Source organism: Myotis myotis, unplaced genomic scaffold (genome assembly GCF_014108235.1).
Source record: "Myotis myotis isolate mMyoMyo1 unplaced genomic scaffold, mMyoMyo1.p scaffold_m19_p_3, whole genome shotgun sequence".
In the NCBI taxonomy this organism is placed as follows: Eukaryota; Metazoa; Chordata; class Mammalia; order Chiroptera; family Vespertilionidae; genus Myotis; species Myotis myotis.
The window spans coordinates 87,098,970-87,120,127 of NW_023416335.1; the positions used below are offsets into that span (position 1 = coordinate 87,098,970).

The 21,158-nt window shown below is 36.0% G+C and overlaps 2 protein-coding genes and 1 long non-coding RNA gene across 24 annotated transcripts in view; 2 read left to right on the forward strand and 1 right to left on the reverse strand.

Moving 5' to 3' along the window:
- Nucleotides 1-10,771, forward strand: part of TRIM13 (tripartite motif containing 13) — a 32,685-nt gene extending 21,914 nt beyond the window's left edge. For 10 of the 18 annotated variants that reach the window (XM_036298519.1, XM_036298518.1, XM_036298520.1 and 7 more), the window contains one exon: nt 9,203-10,771. In XM_036298519.1, the coding sequence (XP_036154412.1) occupies nt 9,209-10,429 (1,221 nt within the window). In that variant the 5' untranslated portion in view covers nt 9,203-9,208 and the 3' untranslated portion in view covers nt 10,430-10,771. Of the gene's footprint in view, nt 1-8,039; nt 8,249-9,202 lie in introns of all 18 variants that reach the window. The other 8 variants (XM_036298510.1, XM_036298509.1, XM_036298511.1 and 5 more) reach the window with 1 other exon arrangement.
- Nucleotides 1-21,158, reverse strand: part of LOC118650271 — an 89,822-nt gene that overhangs the window by 3,632 nt on the left and 65,032 nt on the right. The window contains exon 10 of one of the 5 annotated variants that reach the window (XR_004965933.1): nt 18,146-18,284. The exons of 1 other annotated variant lie outside the window; for it this stretch is intronic. This is a non-coding gene — a long non-coding RNA (uncharacterized LOC118650271). Of the gene's footprint in view, nt 1-18,145; nt 18,285-18,443; nt 18,495-21,158 lie in introns of those variants that run through there. 3 more of the 5 variants (XR_004965949.1, XR_004965931.1, XR_004965947.1) reach the window with 3 other exon arrangements.
- KCNRG (potassium channel regulator) lies at nt 10,862-19,172 on the forward strand. The gene is made up of 2 exons (XM_036298528.1): nt 10,862-12,647; nt 16,588-19,172. Exons 1-2 carry the CDS (start codon nt 12,067-12,069, stop codon nt 16,826-16,828), a joined length of 822 nt encoding a protein of 273 aa, XP_036154421.1. The 5' UTR covers nt 10,862-12,066; the 3' UTR covers nt 16,829-19,172.

Below are 21,158 nucleotides of genomic sequence, written 5' to 3' on the forward strand. Positions count from 1 at the left end.
CTCCTGGTTCATGGGTCAGTGCTCAACCTCTGAGCCACACTGGCCAGGCAACATGAACTCTTTTAAATTAACTTCATTATAGATGTAAATACATACATTTTTAAGGAAAGGCTGAATTGAAAATTTTTGCTAATAATTTAAGTTATTGTATTTTCTGTGGCATAAGCATGGAGTGCCAACATGCATAATATAGCCAACCTAAAAATTACTTAAAGTTTAGCACCATTACCTTTCAACTTGATATATGCTGTAGAATAAGATGTGTATATCATTCTACACTGAACAAATGGAACATTGTTCATACCAATTACATTTCCAATAGTCATCTCAGAAATAAGTTCTTATTAGTTGGTAGATGGTACTTACCAGTTATGTACTAAATACCTATTTTCACTTGGTGCAGTGAATAATTTTGTCTAATAAATCTAGTTAGTTGTCTACTGAATGCTAGACTTTGGCAGCACTTTTCTGAAAACTGGAATTAACCTCAAATACAGAGTTAGTTGATGTAATCTTTTAGTAGGTACCAACCTGTTGGGATAATAATTTAGGTCAATGATTGCCAAGTTTATGGCTGTAACGAAGACAATTTGTTTTAGGGATAAGAATTTGCCACCTTCATATAAACCTGTTTTTCTGGGAGAAAAACCAGACATTTCTGGTTCTTACAACTTTTGCAGAAGTCAGTAGTTGGAACTTAAATTAACTTGATTTGAACGATTAACAGGCAAAGATAAATATCTGGGTATGGTTGGTACCAGAATAGGAGAATAATTTAGTCTGTATGTATATTTCCCTGTAATTCAGACACACAGTTTATTCAAATTGATTTCACCTCAGTGGGAGAGAATGGGATTCAACACCATTTGGAGTCCATATAGATTTTTCAGTAGTTGTACATAAGTGGGATAATGATATCTACTGGGTATCTTAAAACCCTACTGATTTAATACTTCAGACTTACAGGATTATCTGTCTGTCTATATATAAAAGCCCAGCGACCATTATGGTGGAACGACCAGACAACCAGAATGACCAGTTGCTATGACATGCACTGACTACCAGGGGGCAGACGCTCAGTGCAGGAGCTGCCCCCCCACCGGTGGTCACTGCGCTCCCACAGCAGGAATGCTGCTCAACCAGAAGCCAGGCTGGCGGCTGGCGAACGCAGTGGCAGTGGCGGGAGCCTCTCCCTCTTCCGAGACAGCGCTAAGGAACTGTGAGCCAAGCTGTAAGGAGCAAGCAGGCAGGCAGTTAGGAGCAAGGGGTCCCGGATTGCGAGAGGGATGTCAGGCCTAAACCGGCAGTTGGACATCCCCCAAGGGGTCCCAGATTGCAAGAGGGTACAAGCCAGGCTGAGGGACACCTCCCCTCCCCCATCATAAATTTTGTGTATTGGGCCTCTAGTAGAATAATATCTTGGTAATTATCAGGTGTCACAGGGAAAGAAAGATGAAAAGGGTGGGGAATAAGAAAAGAATAAGAGGAAATCAGAGATTTTACTCATTGAAACAAGTATGAAGAAGATGAGTTAAAAGAAGAATAAAGGAAAGAGCCAAGGTGAAATAGTGGTACATATAAGAGAATGAAGAAAAGAGAAAAAAAAACAACACCCAGTTTTTCTGAGTGGTCTGTACTAGTTAGGTAATAACCTGGACTTTTGTTTTTGAGAATATCACCTTAGTCCAAAAACTGAAAACTGAACTTTCTGCGTAGGTAGGTCTTCCAAGCTGGTGGACCTTCTGTACTAGCTTCATTTTGCCTTGCTTACTAGGAATCTGATTAGAAATATCTGGAGGGAAATTTCTAATTAGTCTTACATGGATTCATAGTTAACTTTTGTTTTGTGTTTGCAAAAGCTACATAACAATTACATAAGCTATTTTATTTATTTATTTATTTTAAATATATTTTATTGATTTTCTTTTACAGAGAGGAAGGGAGAGAGATAGAGAGTTAGAAACATCGATGGGAGAGAAACATCGATCAGCCGCCTCCTGCACATCTCCCACTGGGGATGTGCCCGCAACCCAGGTACATGCCCTTGACCGGAATCGAACCTGGGACCTTTCAGTCCGCAGGCCGATGCTCTATCCACTGAGCCAAACCAGTTTGGGCTTTATTATTTTTTTATCCTTACCCAAGGATATATTTATTGATTTGTTTTTTTAGAGAGACAGAGAGAGAGAAACATTGATCTGTTGCCTCCTGAATGTGCCCCAACTAGGGATTGTACCCACAACCTTTTTGGTGTATGGGATGATGCTCCAACCATCTGAGCCACCTGGCTGGGCAGATAAACTATTTTTAGACACAGAAATATGTGATATCTTAATTTTAATATTCTTTTTTTGAGATACTAGAAATCTTCATCTTTGTCCTGTTTTGATTAAGTAAGTTATGAAACGGTCTGTAAAAGCCAGAATGAAGTGTAATAACACATTGATATAAAGTACTTAAAAACTTTGTAAATAATTTTCACATATTATTAGATACCTTTCAAAACAGTTGTACAATGAGGACAGAAACTAGTATGTGTAAATGTTTTTTAAATATATTTTATTGATTTTTTTACAGAGAGGAAGGGAGAGGGATAGAGAGTTAGAAACGTCGATGAGAGAGAAACATCGATCAGCTGCCTCCTGCACACCCCCTACTGGGGATATGCCCGCAACCAAGGTACATGCCCTTGACTGGAATCAAACCTGGGACCTTTCAGTCCGCAGGCCAATGCTCTATTCACTGAGCCAGAATGGTCAGGGCTATGTGTAAATGTTTTGTCGAAGGTCACAGACTGAGAGCCAGACCAGTATAGTATGTCAGTCTCTTCACAGACCTGTATTCAGAGATTCTGAATAATAAATTTTTTAATTTATAAAATAATACTATTCCAGATTAAGCTCTTTGTGATGCTTAGCATATTTAATGTTTCTGAAGTTTTGCTTTTTTAGCTCAGTATGGTTTTCTTATAATTGGCCATCCTTTTTAGTTTTGTTCTCTCTTTTTGCCAACATTTTTCTTTCATTTTACTTTATTGATTTTTATTTATTTATTTTAAATATATTTTATTGACTTCAGAGAGGAAGGGAGGGGTATTGATATTTATTTATTTATTTTAAATCTATTTTATTGATTTCAGAGAGGAAGGGAGAGGTAGAGAGAGATAAAAACATCAATGATGCGAGAGAATCATCAATCAGCTGCCTCCTGCACGCTCCCCACTGGGGATCAAGCCTGCAAACCGGGGCATGTTCCCTGACCGGGAATCGAACTGAGACCTGGTTCATAGGTCCACTCTTAACCACCGCGCCATACTGGCCAGGCTGCTTTATTGGTTTTTGAGAGAGAGAAAGGGAGAAACATCAATTGGTTGCCTTCTGCATGCTCCCCCACCAGGGATCAAACCCGCACCTGGTTGTGTGCCCTGACTGGGTATTGAACAAGCCACCTTTTGGTGTAACAGGACAACACTCCAACTATGCCACACCAGCCAGGGCTCTGCCAACTTTTTATTGTGAAAATTTTCAAATATACAGAAAAAATAAATATCCTTACCTACATTCAATAATTTATTTATTGGATCCTTATTAAGTTTCAAGAAAGCATTATTAATGGATCTCATATAAAATAGAATACACTATACTACTTGAAAATAAGCTTAATTAGTGTGCTTAGAGGAAGTGATTTATAAAAGAAAAAAAGGTGATTCCTTTTATTCTAAGCATTGTTCCAAGAGAAGATTGATATCTCAGTGTAGTAGAGCTTCTCATATTTAGTTTTGTCTGTGAACTCAATTTCAATATTTGTTATCTAGTTAACTGTTAGGTATTTGGATACTGCTTTGAAATTCCTGAATTCAAAGATGGGTGGAAATTTGGTTTAAATCCGTAAGATAAGAAGTATAATATCTTGGCTTTTCTTTTTGTTCTTAATGGGATTTGAAAAGAAATCATGGGTAATATTTTGAACAACTTCATATTGCTATCAACCAATGAAATTTAAAAGTTTATAGGAATGTTTCTTTTAATAAATAGGGTTTTTTAAAAAAATAACTTTTGCTTGCCCTAACGGTCCGGTTTGGCTCAGTGGATAGAGCATCGGCCTGCGGATTGAAGGGTCCCAGGTTCGATTCTGGTCAAGGGCATGTATCCTGGTTGTGGGCACATCCCCAGTAGGGTGTGTGCAGGAGGCAGCTCGTTGATGTTTCTCTCTCATTGATGTTTCTAACTCTCTATCCCTTTCCCTTCCTCTCTGTAAAAAATCAATAAAATATATTTTTTAAAAAATAACTTTTGCTTAATGAATAAATGAACACCTTTTGCATTGTAATGATTTTGGGTTGATCATTTAAAAACAAAGGACTTGTAGGAGGGAGAAGTCTTAATACACACAGATTAGCTTTAATATCTATTTTATGGCTCCATTCCTTTTAAGTATTAGCTTTTCCATTTTTAATGTTTTGTTTTATATTTATAGAGACTGTTGAAGCTATATCTATATAACCATTACTGGTAGAATTGTTAATGTAGTTTTTGTAGTTTTCCTTCAGTGGATGTACCTTGAAAATTTGCTTAAAACTAAATCTGTGGTTCTGTTATACAACTGTGTATTTGTCAAAATTCATAGAACTGTACACCAGAGAGTGAATTTTACTTATATAAATGAAAAAGTATATTTAAACTATAAATATGTCAGGAAAACATAGTTGAAAGACAAAGAGGTGGTAGACAACAAGGTATATATTCATTTACTTTCTTTGTTGCTATAAAACGGGAAATTTTTGCCCTGGTCAGTGTGGCTCAGTTGGTTGGTCCTGTACATCAAAAGATTGCAGGTTTAATTCCCAGTCAAGGCACATACTTTTGTTGGAATGCATCTGGCTATGGGATTAATGTTTCTCCCTCCCTCTCTCCCTCTCTTCCTCTCCCTAAAAATCAATAAGCATGTCTTTGGGTGAAGATTTAAAAAATAAAAAAAACTTGGTAAATATTTAATTGTTGGGAAAACAGATTTTGGTGCTTCCCAATTGAGACCTTTTGGTATTCAGAAACACAGTCAAAAAAAGAAATGAATCTTGGGAAACTTGGTTGCCTTTATACACATAATTTGACATTGGTTAAGTCGAAATTTATGACTGAACAATAATTTTGTTTATATAGTTTCTTGATGTTAGTAGAGCTTCTCTTCTCTATTAGGAAAATTAGCCCCCAAAAGAGGAGCTATGCACTTTGGTTTCTTCAAAGGGGTAAACTTTATTGATTTCTTCAGATTTTATGTGTTAGAAAATTCTAAATTTAAGAAAATTCTATAAATTTGTTTACTGTAAAGCATACTCTTCAGGTAATGAGACCAAAATCTTATTGTGTATTTTCATTTAAAACTTTTAGTTTTTACTCAGAGAGGAAGGGGGGAGGGAAAGTTGGGAGAGGGAGAGGGAGAGGGAGAAGGAGAGGGAGAGGGAGAGGGAGAGGGAGAGGGAGAGGGAGAGGGAGAGAGAAAGAGAAACATCCATTGGTTGCCTCCCTCATGCACCCTTTGGTGTATGGCACCACCCTCCAACCAACAACCATACCGGACAGGGCTTCATTTAAAACTTTTGAGGCAGTAAACTTGCCATGGTTTTTTGGATTAGAATATATCTCAATTTTCTCTAAAACTCAGCTATGGAAGTGGTCACATAGTTTTGTCATAGAGACAGTTTTGAGTATAAAGCTAAGGGATGAGAAAGTAAAAGTATTTAAAGTGAATGAAAATAAAAATCTTTAAATTATAAACCAATATGCTATATTATTAAAAATGGAACAATAGGATCTATCATAATTTTGATGCAATTTATAAAAAAGGGACTTTGCAAATAGTAATTTTTTTCCTCTGGTTCATTTTAAGAGTTGTAAATTGATTATGGCTTTGAGATGACTTTATTATTTCTAAATTTTCCTCTGTGTGTCATTTTCCTTTTTACTTTTGATCATACTTAATTGCCTTAAAATTCTTTTTGGCTCCTGTTGCAGTATCCTCAGTTTTCTTCAAAGTTTCTCTTTGCCGTGGTTGCTCTTTTTCTCCTCCTCATCCCAACTGTGCATCCTTTTTTTTCCTCTTTCTTATTTATTTAATATGCTTGAATAGGATTCTCTGGAAATATTAACCTTACAAGGATAAGTAAACCCTGCTACTTTCCTATTTCTACTATCTACTCCAAAATCTAGCCTTCACATAGAATTCATAGGTGAAAGATGACAGTAGAAGTGATAAAGTATGGAACCAGGACTAGGATCGGAGGATATTCAAGTTTTCCCTCAGTGTTTTCAGCTAGCACACCAGTCTTCATAGCTATTCTCTTCCCAGTGCTTTTCAAAGGTTGTATGATTTGTCTCACAAAAGAGTTTTCCGAAAAATCAGTTCATCACACATTTGCCATATGACACTCAATTTGACAGAATAATCTTTGCTTTAGTTCTATATACTAGTATATTAGTATATCTTTCACAACTTAACATAAAACTTTAAACTAATTAGCCTTGCAAGCTCAGCTTATCTTTTAAATACTATTTATCTTCTGGATTGTAACTCTAATTGCGACTCTTAAAATTACTGTTAAAAAATTACTTACTTATTTTTTATTATAAGATGGCCTTCTGAATATTAGACCCTTTTTTTTTTATTACTTTGGTTGTAACATTATACATATATATATATGTGTGTGTATCCCTAACTAGAACTGAATGAGGACATATATAGCACTATTTAAAAATTTTAGGATAGAAGTTTTAAAATGTTCATATAAAAATAAATAAGCTTTTCATTGGGAAGCTTTTGTTTACATGTGTACAGTACAGTAGATATTTATTATAAATGAAAACAGAAAAATTTTAAGATAGTAATTTAAATAACAAGATAAACCTATTACATCTTAACATAAATAATTTGTGAAAAACAACTTCTTTGAGACACATTTGTGAGAAGAGTGGCATTGGTTTACATATAGATCTCTTTAATGAATTATTTATTTATTTTTTTAATCCTTACCAGAGTAAGGATATTTTTTCCATTGATTTTTAGAGCGAGTGGATGGGAGGGGGAGGGGAAGAGGGAGAAAGGGAGAGAGGAGAGAGAGAGAAACAATGATGTAAGAGAGACACCAATTGGTTGCCTCCCACACGCACTCCAACCAGAGGGGAGGGATCAAACCTGGAATCTGCAACCAGGGTACGTGCCCTTGACTGGGAATTGAACCTTGACCCTCGGGTGTGCAGGCCTAAGCTTTAACCATTGAACCATTTGGGTGAATTACTGTTTAATAGAAAACACCTAGAGTCTTTTATCTGCCTCTGCTATAGTAAGTTCTTTTGGCTGAAATAAACAAAGAAAATAAAATCTGGCCTTGCACAGATATGTAGGTGGTGAGGGGAGGAATATTTTAATAGCCTTTTCTGATAATTGGGGATCTTTGCTTCTGTACCATAAGTCAACAAGCAGTAGTTTCTTAAAGGTTAAGTTACAGTATGGAATCTGAAATCATATTTTTTAACATATTTGGTCTTTTGCTCTTTTACCCATGCATAATTTGTAACATGCATTGATGATTGAACTTGTTCGTTCACTGTGTTGTGCAAATCTTGACATATTTTATCATATAGTAATCTTCCCACTAAAAACCCCCACATTTATTATTATCACCACTTCTCTCACTAAAAGTCTTTAATTTAGGGAAGTTATCAAGCTCTTAAATGACAATGTTTTCCAAAGGTCTAGTTTTCACCCCAAAACTCAACTTTTATCATTGGGAAGAAATACTGTTTTTTCTCTTGAAGTGATAGGCTCATTTTATTCATTTTCAAGAAAAATCTCTGCCAGATACCTAAATCGAAATGGCCATAATTTTTTTACTTGTTCTCTCAAGTAACAATGGTGTTCCATGACAAAAACAGTTGGTTCGTTTCAGCTTGCAACTCAGTCACATAAGCGTTTTTCCTCCAGGCAATTGTCTGCTGGTATGTGGCAGAAGTGCTGTGTGTTTACTTCCTATTTTATCATTAAAGGATCAAGACTTAATAAAATGAATACTTGTTACTGCTTCATCAAGAACATTCTTAAATGAAACTGGCTATCCTCAGTTTGATGTGGTGGTGAGAGGAATACAGACTCAACAACACAGTTCGGTACTATGTGTTGCCGTGCTTGATTCCTGCTAAGTTTCCAGCAGCCTCACCATTGCTTTTACAGTGCAGTGGTTAACATGGTGCCAAAAGCAAGTAACATCTCAGTATTATTATGAAAACCGTATTGACCTCCTGGATGCCCTGAAAGAGTCTTAGTGATACCCAGGTTTCTGTCCACCACATTTGGAAAACTAATGCTACAAGATGGCTTTGATTACTGCTCTGCTATTTTAAAAAATGCATTTAATTATCTAAGGAAGAATGAATTACAACTCTCTCATTTTATGTCTTTACCTATCATTTTAATAATTGTAATTTTGCCTTTGAAATAGGAAAAAATGCCATATTTATTTATATTTTTTATTGATTTCAGAGAGGAAGGGAGCGGGAGAGAGATAAAAACATCAACAATGAGAGAATCATTGATTAGCTGCCTCCTGTACTGGGGATCGAGCCCACAGCCCGGGCATGTGGCCTGACCAGAAATCAAACCTTGACCTCCTGGTTCATAGGTTGATGTTCAACCACTGAGCACACTGGCCAGGCAAAAATGCCATTTTAAAATAAAAGTATGCATGAGAATACATGCTTGGCTTTCTATTTCTGTGCTGCTTTCTTTTAAATAGCACATTTTATAATTGTGGGCCCAGACTAAAGAACTCATTCTATTCAGACACTGAGTAGCTTTGTTTCTGACAGCAGTAGTCAGCTCTCTGTTTTAAAACAATCACTTGGATGCTGCTGGCTCAACTTGCAGTTGTCCTAGTCCTAACCCTGTCAGCCAAAGACTTGTTGGAAAGCCCACACAAAGGCCTTGTGTACAGGGAGCCCTGCTAATAAGGAGTGTGTTCTAGTCCCAGCAGATTAAATCTGCTTTGGTGTGCATTCCCTTCCCAGATTTCTTACTTATTTCCTTTGTTTGCCCTGTTATTTTAGTGAAAGGTTATTTTTAATATATATGAATATAGTTTCTTATAATTATTATATAGTGCAAGTGGAGGAGGTTACTGGAATGAAATAAAATGTTTATTTCTCTATGGTAGGATGTGATGGAGCTGCTTGAAGAAGATCTTACGTGCCCAATCTGTTGCAGTCTGTTTGATGATCCTCGAGTTTTGCCTTGCTCTCACAACTTTTGCAAAAAATGCTTAGAAGGGATCTTAGAGGGGACTGGGCGGAACTCATTGTGGAGGTCATCTCCATTCAAGTGCCCCACATGCCGTAAGGAAACTTCAGCCTCTGGAGTCAATAGCCTGCAGGTTAATTACTCCCTGAAGGGTATTGTGGAGAAGTATAACAAGATCAAGATCTCTCCAAAAATGCCAGTGTGCAAAGGACACTTGGGGCAGCCTCTCAACATTTTCTGCCTGACTGATATGCAGCTGATTTGTGGAATCTGTGCTACACGTGGTGACCACACCAAACATGTCTTCTGTTCTATTGAAGACGCCTATGCTCAGGAAAGGGATGCCTTTGAGTCCCTCTTTCAGAGCTTTCAGACCTGGCGTCGGGGAGATGCTCTTTCTCGTTTGGATACCTTGGAAACTAACAAAAGGAAATCTCTACAGTTACTGACTAAAGATTCAGATAAAGTGAAGGAATTTTTTGAGAAGTTACAACACACATTAGATCAAAAGAAGAATGAAATCCTTTCTGACTTTGAGACCATGAAACTTGCAGTTATGCAAGCCTATGACCCAGAGATTAACAAACTCAACACCATCTTACAGGAACAGCGAATGGCCTTTAACATTGCTGAGGCCTTCAAAGACGTGTCAGAACCAATCATATTTCTGCAACAGATGCAGGAATTCAGGGAAAAAATAAAAGTAATCAAGGAAACTCCTTTACCTCCCTCTAATTTGCCCACAAGCCCTTTAATGAAGAACTTTGATACCAGTCAGTGGGAAGACATAAAACTAGTAGATGTGGATAAACTTTCTTTGCCTCAAGACACTGGCATACTCATTGGCAAGATTCCCTGGAGCTTTTATAAGTTTGTAGTAGTCATTCTGCTTGGCCTTCTCATTTTCTTTGGTCCTACTATATTCTTAGAAAGGTCTTTATTTGATGAGTTCTCAACCTGGAAAGACCATCTTTCACACTTCAGTTCCTATCTGACTAAATCGCCTGATTTTGTAGAACAATCAGTTTTTTACTGGGAACAGGTGACAGATGGGTTTTTCATTTTCAGTGAAAGATTCAAGAATTTTACTTTGGTGGTCCTGAATAATGTGGCAGAATTTATGTGCAAATATAAACTATTATAAAATCTATTTTAAGTGCATAGTTCTCTTTTTTTGTTAGACATTTGTTAGAGAACAGAGTGGTAGTTCAGATTTGGTCAAAGATTCCAGTCAGATACTTTCCTTCAAAAGTAATATCTTACATATGCCTTTCAAATTAGGTAGTATAAAGATAAAAGTGAAATTTAACTGTATAGTCCTGAACCCTCCTTTTTTAAAGAGTGCTTTTGAAATAAGTATCATACTCCCCAATATTGTGTTTATGCTATGTAAAAAGGGGAGGTGAGAGAGCACATGATGTAATATTGTATTGATGAGGTAATGTAATAGTGATTGAATCTAATAAAGACTACTCTTGTAAAGCAACTTTTTTTTTTTTTTTTTTTTTTTTTTAGAAAACGGGTGGATTGGATTTCCAGATTTTTCTGCCAAGGGTAGATTTTCTTTTTTGCTAAAGTGTAAATCATATAAAGTGCAAATAAAAAGTGGCATTTTCTTGTGATAAGTGTACATTTTTAAGAGGGTGGAGATTTTAGCTTGCCTTTTTCTCCTTAGGTTTTATAAATTTATCACTAAAGGGGTTTGGTAATAAACTACAGAAGTGTTAGGTGGCTGTGCAAATGAAAGCATAGGTTAAAAAAAGTAACATGGTAAAAGCAGGAAATGGGAAAGCCTCCTTTTACTGACAGCTAAGTGTGGGTTGTCCCAAAGTATCCTGGCAACCGTACAACCAAGCAAACCACTTGCTTGAAGAATTTAAGAGTAGTAAGACTTTTGACAATAGAGAAAACAATCTGTCAGCTACTATAAAGTACAAAGTAATCATTAAACATTAATGCTGTCCTATCTGTTCACATGAGGTAAAGATACCCTATCTCCCAAAGAATACTTAATTTCCTTGTTTAGAATTCAAGGAAAACAAGAGTGAGCTTATCTTAGAACTGCTCTCCGGTATAACTTACATCTGTCATAGATCAAGACATTTCTTTGAAAGCCCAGAGTGTCTTTACCCCAGTCCTTTAATTTGGTTGAGAAGAGATAATACAAGGGAAATAGGAAAAAAAAAGATGGCAATGCAATTTAAAGTACAAAAGAATCATTGTAGTTATGAGAAGAGTCAAGTTAACCTGCTAGTTGAGGTAATGGCTGTCTCATCCTTAACTGACAATTTGTGATTGAAATTGCTAAAGGGATCATAAGAAATGACAATTTTCTCTAAATCTTAACCACTGCCATGAGGATTCAGTGGATAAGTGGTCTGGGGAGGAGGAGGACTTTTCTGCTCCCAGTATTTTTTTTTAAATAGAGATTTACAGTAGCTTTTCATGGAGAATTTTTTATGGAATACAGGAAAGGGATCTATTTGACACCTATCCTTATATATTGTCAGTTTTTCTTAAACTGTCTAGTTTCTCATCTGTTGCTTTTTTTATTTTGTGTACTGTAAGTTCCCAAGCAACTCAAATTTGCAAACACAACTATGGATACACTATTTGCTTTACAGTAGTTACCTGGAAATCTAGGTCTTTATTTTTTTTGTTATTTTCTCCTCTCTCCACTTAATTATATATAACTAGCAACATTTATGGGTATAGTTTGATTTACAAGTTCTTAAGTTTGTGGCGGAAGATTTGTAGCCTCTAATCTGAGGCAAGGGAAGAATGAGTGGTCAGAAACTGGTCACTCTGAATGTGGGAGGGAAGATATTCACAACAAGATTTTCTACCATAAAGCAGTTTCCTACCTCTCGGCTAACACGAATGTTAGATGGCAGAGACCAAGAATTTAAGATGGATGGTGGCCAGATTTTTGTCGACAGAGATGGTGTTTTATTTAGTTTCATCTTAGATTTTTTGAGAACTCAACAGCTTATATTACCCACTGATTTTTCAGACTATCTTAGGCTTCAGAGAGAGGCTCTTTTCTATGAACTTGATCCTCTGGTTGATCTCTTAAACCAAGAACTCCTGCTACAGCCAAGACCTGCTCTTGTGCAGGTGTATTTCCTAAGCCGAAACACTCAAGCTTTTTTCAGGGTGTTTGGCTCTTGCAGCAAAACAATTGAGATGTTAACTGGGAGGATTACAGTGTTTATAGAGCAACCTTCAGCACCAACCTGGAGTAGTAACTGCTGCCCTCCTCAGATGACCTTACTTCCACTGCCTCCACAAAGACCTTCTTACCACGACCTGGTTTTCCAGTGTGGCTCGGACAGCGTTACTGATAACCAAACTGGAGTCAGGTATTTTGTACTTTGAAGCATCTCTCTTCTATATCAGTTCCTGATGTTTCCCCTCAAAACGGAAAGTTTCTCATGCCTACAACTTTTCTTAGAATAAATTATGACTCAGTGTTTTGGGGTAGCCAGTAGAGTTGGGCAGAATGACCAGATAATTATTGTCCAAACTGGGGTACTTTTCAGAGTGAAAGAGGGTTTTGTTATTATGTGGGACAATAGGAATAAACCAAGACTGTCCAGGGAAAACTGGGACTGTGGTCACTAAAGTTGTAGGAAGAAATAATTTTATAGAAAATGTTCCATTGCTAATAAATTTGGCTTAGGAATAAAACTTTTTTTTTTAACCCCTAATGGCTGGCATATAGTGAAGGCTCAATCGTTTATCCTGATCTCCTCATACTTTATGTATGTTTGCTTTTTCAGGCCTTATGATTTGACTACTGATTTTTCTCCATTCTACTTTATTTTTAAACACCATTAAGGCAGATAATCCATGGCAAATCTGGTATCCTTACATCTTTGGCACTCTTAGACAACTCAAACTATTGGTATAGGCCATCAGTATGTTAAGGATAGTTGCTCCTGAGTCAATTACTTTATCCCCCTACTGTTCTTGACTGGACCCTATGGCTAATTTCCACTCTGCTGTCAGTATCTTTTTCCCCCTTAAAATTATCTTAATATTGTCCCACCATTATTTTACTAGCTGTGAAAATTGGCTTCGATTTTCAGGAGGAAGAAAAAGTCTCCATATTTTTTTTATGTGTACTATATATAATAATAAAAACATAATATGCTAATTAGACCAGATAGCCGGTTGACCTTCCAGACAAAGCTGCAGCAGCAGGGGCCAAGGCAGAGGCGGTTAATGGCGATCAGGCAGGCAGGCAAGCGAGCAGTTAGGGGCGATCAGGCAGGCAGGCAGGCAGGATAGTGGTTAGGAGCCAGTGGTTCCAGATTGCGAGAGGGAAGTTCAAGGGGTCCCAGATTGCGAGAGGGTGTAGGCCGGGCTGAGGGACCACCCCTTCCCCCGCCCCCCCACCCTGTGCACGAATTTTGTGCATCAGGACTCTAACATAAAATTACTTTTTTGGGACATAACGGTAGGCATATTTGGGGACATTTTCTTAACTTCAGCAGCAGCCATCAGGAACTACCAATGCTTGCCCATCCACAAGACACCCCTCGGTCTTGCAACTGGGGAACACTGAGCAGTATAATTCTTAACTTATTATACTTCATAATTCCTGCCCTTGCAAAGAGGTTGAAATGTCATTTTGGGAGAAGAGAGCCAGTTAAATTAATAGGCTGACTGTGAATAAAAGTAAGACCCTCTCATCTCAAATGGTTTTAAGATAACTCCATGCACAATATTCTTTTCGTTGGTGGGGCACTAACATAAATAGAGAGGAAATGACCAGTTTTTTGGTTTTTAAAATATGAGTGATTAAGATCTTTGAGTATCCCTTTTGTAAAAGGGATCCTAAGGAAACCTAAGAAAAAATGGTGTTATTGGTTTTAAGAAGAAACATGCAAGGTAAAAAATGATATCCTGGAAATACTTAAATGCTCTTTAAAAACTATGCAGTTGGAGAAAATAATTGTAATCTTGAAAAACAAGATTAGAAACTCAGGTTGGGATATCCTTGCATGTACACAGTATCAAGTGGTTTTCCCTTTGTTATTAAAGTGTTTGTGTTTTAGAAATATTACAAAATGGTTTCATCTTAATATGAGAATGGCATTAAACTTCCAAAATAGATAATTCCCAAAACAGCACCTAGTTTTAAAAGTTGAAAGCTTTTTTTTCATCCCCAAATAGTATTCTTTTCAATTGAAGTTCAGAATTTTTTCTATCCCAGAATGTTTGATTTTATTTATTTTTACTTTATAGTGCCGTTTTCAAAGTCGAGACAGATAACCTGAATAAGGTGACATTATTGGGATTTCAGATGACTAGATGAAGCCTCCAGGCTTAAAAGATCCACCTTAGATGACTGCCTCGCTGGCAATCATTTTTATTTCTTGCTCTCTCCCTGTTCTGAATCTGTCCACTCAGTTGCTTTTTGAAGGTGGAAAGTGGAGAATAAGCCTGACTGGCTTCTAGGAGTCTGGTGTGTCATCCAGTTGTTTGGTATGTTCCACTAATGTAACTTACTACTCTAAGTTTTGTTAACCTAACAGCTTGCTCAGTTATTATCTCTCAAGTTCACAGTACTAGAAATACTTGGCTTGCATCTTGCAGATGTGGTAACATTATCAAGCTCAAGTTATGGTCATAGGATGCTAGACCATAGAATCCCAGTAGCCTTTTATTCTATCTCACTTTTCCTTTTTTAAACTGGGTCAAATGGAAAAGTGTAACTGCCTTTTGAGTTTTTAAAATACATTTTGTTTTCTGTTTCTCATTGGCTTCTTCTATCCTTTTCTGGTGCTGTGAATCTGTCATTTCTCAATCTGGCTTCAGAGGGAATTAAGTACTTTGGCTCAGTGATTTCTTGCAAGTGCATTCCACTTTGTTATAACCTATAGTATACTATTTGGATCTTTATTTTGTGAGATGCTCTATAACTGTTTTTCTCATTGAAAAATGTTCCTACACTATATAATTAAGATCTGGGACTTGTGGGTAGATGGAATGATTTACTAAGGTTAAAAATTTATTATATCAGACATAATAAACATTTTTAAAAAAATCCTCACCTGAGGATATTTCTTAAATTGCTTTTGCAGAGAGAGTGGAAGGAAGGGAGAGGGAGAGAGAGAGAAATATTGATGTGAAAGACACACATCTATTGGCTGCTTCCCATATGCATCTCTACCAGGACCGGGGCCGAGGATCGAACCTGCAACCCAGGTACATGCCATTGTCCAGGAATGGAACCTGCGACCCTTCAGTTCATGGCCTGACACTCTAATCCCTGAGCCACACTGGCCAGGGCAATAAACATTTTTTTGATATGTACTTTGTGGTTTTACAATTCTTACATTTTTTGAATTGCTTTCTTCGCCTAGAATGAGCTTTAGAATGTGAACTACAATAAGCCACTCTATTTCAGTCATAATTAAAAGGCTAGGGATGCCCCCAAGGCTCTTTTTATCCCATAAAACTGCAGATAGTTTAGGTTGCAGCCTAGAACTAATTTAAGTTGGCCTCTTCTTCCTATCTCATAAACAAATGGTGGGAGGACACAAAGACATAAAAATATCCTTGATGGTAAATAAAGAAGGAGTAATACAGCTATATCTATTGAATATGTTATAGTGACATTATTAAAGCCAACATATAACCAATCTGAAAAGTTCAGATTCATTTTTCTATAATTATTTAGATTGGTTCTATCAAGTTTCCCAGGAAATAGGCAGAGGCTTTTTGACCCCATGTTTTGCTTTGCAATATTTAGACAGTTATTGAGTAAAACTTGACAATAAATTCTTCTTGATATTTTATATCTGCAAAATTTACCTGGAGAAAATGTGTTTGATAAGAATAAGTCATAAAAGAAAATGTGTAATATCAGTGCTGAAAATGTGTAATATCAGTGCTGGTAAATTAAATCTAGGGGGAAAATTATAAATGTATAATGTTCATTAAAATGACTAAATCAATTAATTAAATTATTTAATTAAAGCAGTGTTTAGTAAATGTAATTGTTTGACCAAATTGTTTGCTCCAGAAAATAGTTTCTCAACGAAAATCCATCAGTGCCAGTTACATTCCTAAGTGTAGAATTAAAATGACTTTGGAAATCATAGTAAGATATCTATTTTCAGTACCCTGAAATTACTGATGTGGATTTATAAATGAAGTGTCAAAACAAAATCTGATGAAAATGGGTATGATGCATTTATGAGTGGTTATAAGTCAAATTTATGTGTTCAGTTTTGCTAGTTATTTAAGGGATGCTTTATAATTAAGTGTGTGTGTTTTTTTTTGTTCTAGGTATGTTTCTATAAAACCTGATAGTCGAAAATTGGCCAATGGAACTAATGTTCTCGGCTTACTCATTGACACTTTATTAATGGAAGGCTTCCATCTGGTTGGTAATAGAACAGTATCCTCTGAAGACAAAACTGAATGCTATAGTTTTGAAAGGATAAAAAGGCCCGAAGCTCTCGCCATGAACAAAACTGTGAAACCGGAGGCTGCCATCATGCCAGGGCAATCTCAGAAAAAGAAATGAGTTTTTTGTTCTTTTTTAGAGTAAAGGGAAATTGCCATTTTCTTGTCTCTTGCCATGCCATCTCTGGGCAACCACACCTCAACAATGTTTAAGCCACTCTAACTGCTTGCTGCTTTCTGAACAACACTGTGCACTTGGTGCTTTGCCACATATTCCTTCTACCTTCAATGCCTCTTTCCATTTCTCTTTTTCATGAACATTTATATGGCTTTCAAGAACGGATTCTGTAATCATGCTGATTGATTTCTAATCCCAGCTTAATCACTTACTAGCTAGATGACTTGGGCAAGTCATTTAACCTTTTTGTGCCTCAACTTCTTCATCTATCAAATGGGGATAAAAAAATATATATATTTTATAGTATATATGAGAATTAAAGGAGATAATATACTCAACACATTTCCTGGTATATGGTAAGCACTCAGTAACTAATAGTGATGATGATGATGATGAAGATGGCTCCCTTTCCTCTGTATGGACTTACATGCCATTATAAAAACAATTTTTTCTCACTTGAATATGAGCTTCATCTACTCAATAGTGTTAACATTACTATGTGTAAAGTACTGTCCTAAATATTTAGTGAGAAGAATAATATATGTTACTAATTAGCATCTACATTTGATCAAGACCTTTATGAATAACTTCGACTAACATTTAAATCAGCGGTTCTCAACCTGTGGGTCGCGAACCCTTTGGCGGTCTAACGACCCTTTCACAGGGGTCGCCTAAGACCATCCTGCATATCAGATATTTACATTATGATTCATAACAGTAGCAACATTACAGTTATGAAGTAGCAACGAAAATAATTTTATGGTTGGGTCACAACATGAGGAACTGTATTTAAAGGGCCAGAAGGTTGAGAACTGATTTAAATACACATATACTTTGACTTAGTGATTCCTCTTGTAGGAATTCTTACATATGTGTCATTTTAAATAGGAAAAACATTTAGAAGAGGAATCATTAAGTCAAAGAGCACCAAGTACTTTGTACATAGTAGGATTAAAAAACCATAGAGTGGAAGCAGTTGAGCACCATTTTAAAAAGTATAATTAACTCATTCAAAAACATCTGTTAAACATTTGTTGGACACTATACTAAGTTTTCAGGATTAAAAAAATGAGTAAGAAAGAAATTATTATTCTCAAGGAGATCACATTCAACTGATAATCATCATAACAGCAAAAGATTAGAAATACACTCAAAGTTCATCAATAGGGAATGGGTAAATTATGGTTCATACAATGAAATTCTATGCAACTCTTAAAAAGAATAGGGCAGCAGTTCATAAACTGATAAGGAAGGATTGTCAAATATTTATAAGGGGAAAATGTGCAGAACAATGTATAATGTTGAAAAAGATATATTTCCACTTTATAGTTTCCATTTGTGAAAAAATATACTCGTTTTCTTATATATCCATGAAATTGTCAGCAAAGATCCAGGTCACCTGTGGAGAGGGAACTGGGTGAGTGGGGTTTAGGCATGGGAGAAAGGCTTTTTTTTTCACCAGACCATGTAAAAGTATTAGCTATTTTAAAAAAAGGAAGAGCCATACCTGAAAGACAGTATGCAGAGTAAGGGGGACTCTTATGGCATATTATGGCCCATTAACTTCCATTGACACAAATTTTACCATCCTTCCTGTGAAACTCCTCCACTTAGTAAAAAAAAAAAAATGTATTCCAGACATTTCTAGTAATTACTTACAGATTTGTGTACTAGGTTGTAGGGAAGAAATAATTTTTTAAAAAAATTTCCCAACAGTATCTGAAAAGATTATGTCTATTATAAAAGTGCAAAATACTTTAAGACTAGTAATGTTAAGGTTAGCAACTGAAAACAATGACCCAAATAAGAAAAAAAGCTTTATGAACCAAGTGTTTTGATTTTGGTGGCATTCTCTTTTCTGCAGAAAAGCCAACTTAGTTGTTTTAGTGCGTCATCTTAGTTTTGGGGATGATGTGTTTGGTCTGGTTCCCTTGCTAGCATCATATTCTAGGGCACAATATTTCTATTCTGTTAAGTTTTTGGCATGTATATGATTTAACTAGTTGAGTATAGTTGAAATGGTTATATATGTAACACTATTTAATTCTCTATAGTGTTTTGCTAGTAAGATTATTAAAAACTGATAACTGGTTAAAATACTGAAACAAAAAATATTGTAACAGGAAATATTTAAACTGTATTAATAAGTTTGTCATTCACATTTGCAGAAAACTAGTTTGATGAGAAATGTTCTTATTAATGCACTAATAGAAACATATTACCTGTGGAAACATATAATATACATAACATTTATTAATTCATTCAATAAATATTTATTGGCTTCTGCTATGTGCCAAATACTATTCTGGACATTGGAGATACTGCAAGGAACAAAACAATGCCCTCCCTTCTGGAGCTTACTATAAATATAACTCATAACATTGACAATGGGTTTAAATTAAAATAATTTGTCTTTTATTAAATAGTGTCTAAAAGTCATGAGTTCACAATGTAGAGATTTTTTAGGAGACAGACTGCTACACTTAAAAAAATGTTCATTATAGAGAAGTGACTTTGAGAGTGGATTGAATTTCTTATTTTAGTAAATATTTTAGAGATATCATATCTGGAGACACATCTGTCAAGATCACTTCAGTAAGCCTCTGGTGTTCACTCCAAAATAGAGTGGGACTCTGTGATTGGGATGTGAAGACATGCAAAAAATTGAGTCTTTTTTAAGAAAGGGAGGCAGGCAAATGTAGTTAGAAGGAAATAGTGATATGTTTAGATGCACCACAGGCAAATTAAAAACTTGCTTGCCTTAGGAAAAAAAAGACTAACATTTTCATATGGGCACCACTTAACTCTTAACTTCTTGAATGAAATGATTTGTCAATTTTCTTTTCAATTATAAGAAAATAATGGCAGAAATTTGTCTTGGCAAACCATGCTGAAAACTTTGTTCATCAAATCATATACACATGCCCTAACCGGTTTGGCCCAGTGGATAGAGCGTAGGCCTGCGGACTCAAGAATCCCAGATTCGATTCTGGTCAAGGGCATGTACCTGGGTTGCGGGCATATTCCCAGTAGGGGGTGTGCTGGAGGCAGCTGATCGATGTCTCTCTCTCATCGATGTTTCTAACTCTCTATCCCTCTCCCTTCCTCTCTGTAAAAAATCAATAAAATATATTTTTTTTAAAAATCATATACACATATCAATCCATCTCATATACACAAGTATGACTCATCACAATGACATGTTAATGTTTGTCAGTCTTAACTGTACCATCAATAGTCGGGCCTCCCTTATTATCCCACTTCTCTTTTGTTTCAGCTTTTTTCCATCACCCAGTTTCATTTCTGATAAGGCACTAAAGATTTTAGCTTATTCTTGAATCTCCTTAATTTACCTTATAAGCAATTGGAAGTTCTCCCTACAGAGATTTTCTGAAAAGAAGCTCTAGTGTTGAATTTTACTCTTGGATTTAATATATGTCATAATTAGAAAGAGTTCAGAATTAATTTGAGCTGCTTTGAAAATATATCTAAAATCAGGAGCCAAAAATAATATAAAATGGTCAAGGGAAAGCAACTTGAGAAATACATGGTTTAGGGAATAATTGCTGTTTCTAATTTGTCTTGTATACTGTTTTCATCTGACAAACTTCAGCTTCGCTTTGTAAGCTTTTGTATTGATTCTCTATCATAAATAATAGAAATGGTCACATCACCAGAGACCTTGCTGGGGGATGATAAATGACTTGGTAAGAGCCCTCTAAATCTCCCATATGCTACTGTTATTTTTCCTGTGTTGGGGAAGTTCATTCTGTAACAGCAAGTTTAGCAATGTAGAGCCACTAAGGAAATTATTTTTTTAATTTAGGAATTTTTATTACCTTTCTGGAGCCAAAGAAGCCATCAGAGAGAATAATGTGACATCAAACTTAGTGTTTTAAACAAAACATAATTACCAGCTTTGCCACAGAACTACACCTAAAGAATTATTTGGCCTTCTAGTGGACCTCCTAGAGAAGAAAAGTTCTGTACAAATTTTGCCAAAAAACTCAGCATCTCATAATTATTAAGCTTAGAAAATGCCTTAGTATTTATCTAAACTATGAGATAGATCCAACCACATGTCTTTAAATGGATAAAAAGCTAACACCTTACATGGGAAATGAGTAGTAAGCATGACATAGAACAAAAAAGCAATAACATGCAGCAAAATAAATAAGACTATGTTCCCAAAGCTAAAATGTGCCTAAGTCTTATCTAACCAGAGAGAGCTTTCAGGTAGGCAGCATTCTGCAGCTGCAGATTTCATATCAGT

Coding starts and splice junctions, on each gene's coding strand:
- KCNRG (XM_036298528.1), top strand. CDS start 12,067: ATGAGTGGTCAGAAACTGGTCACTCTGAATGTGGGAGGGAAGATATTC. Junction 12,648..16,587: donor GATAACCAAACTGGAGTCAG/GTATTTTGTACT, acceptor TTTTTGTTCTAG/GTATGTTTCTATAAAACCTG.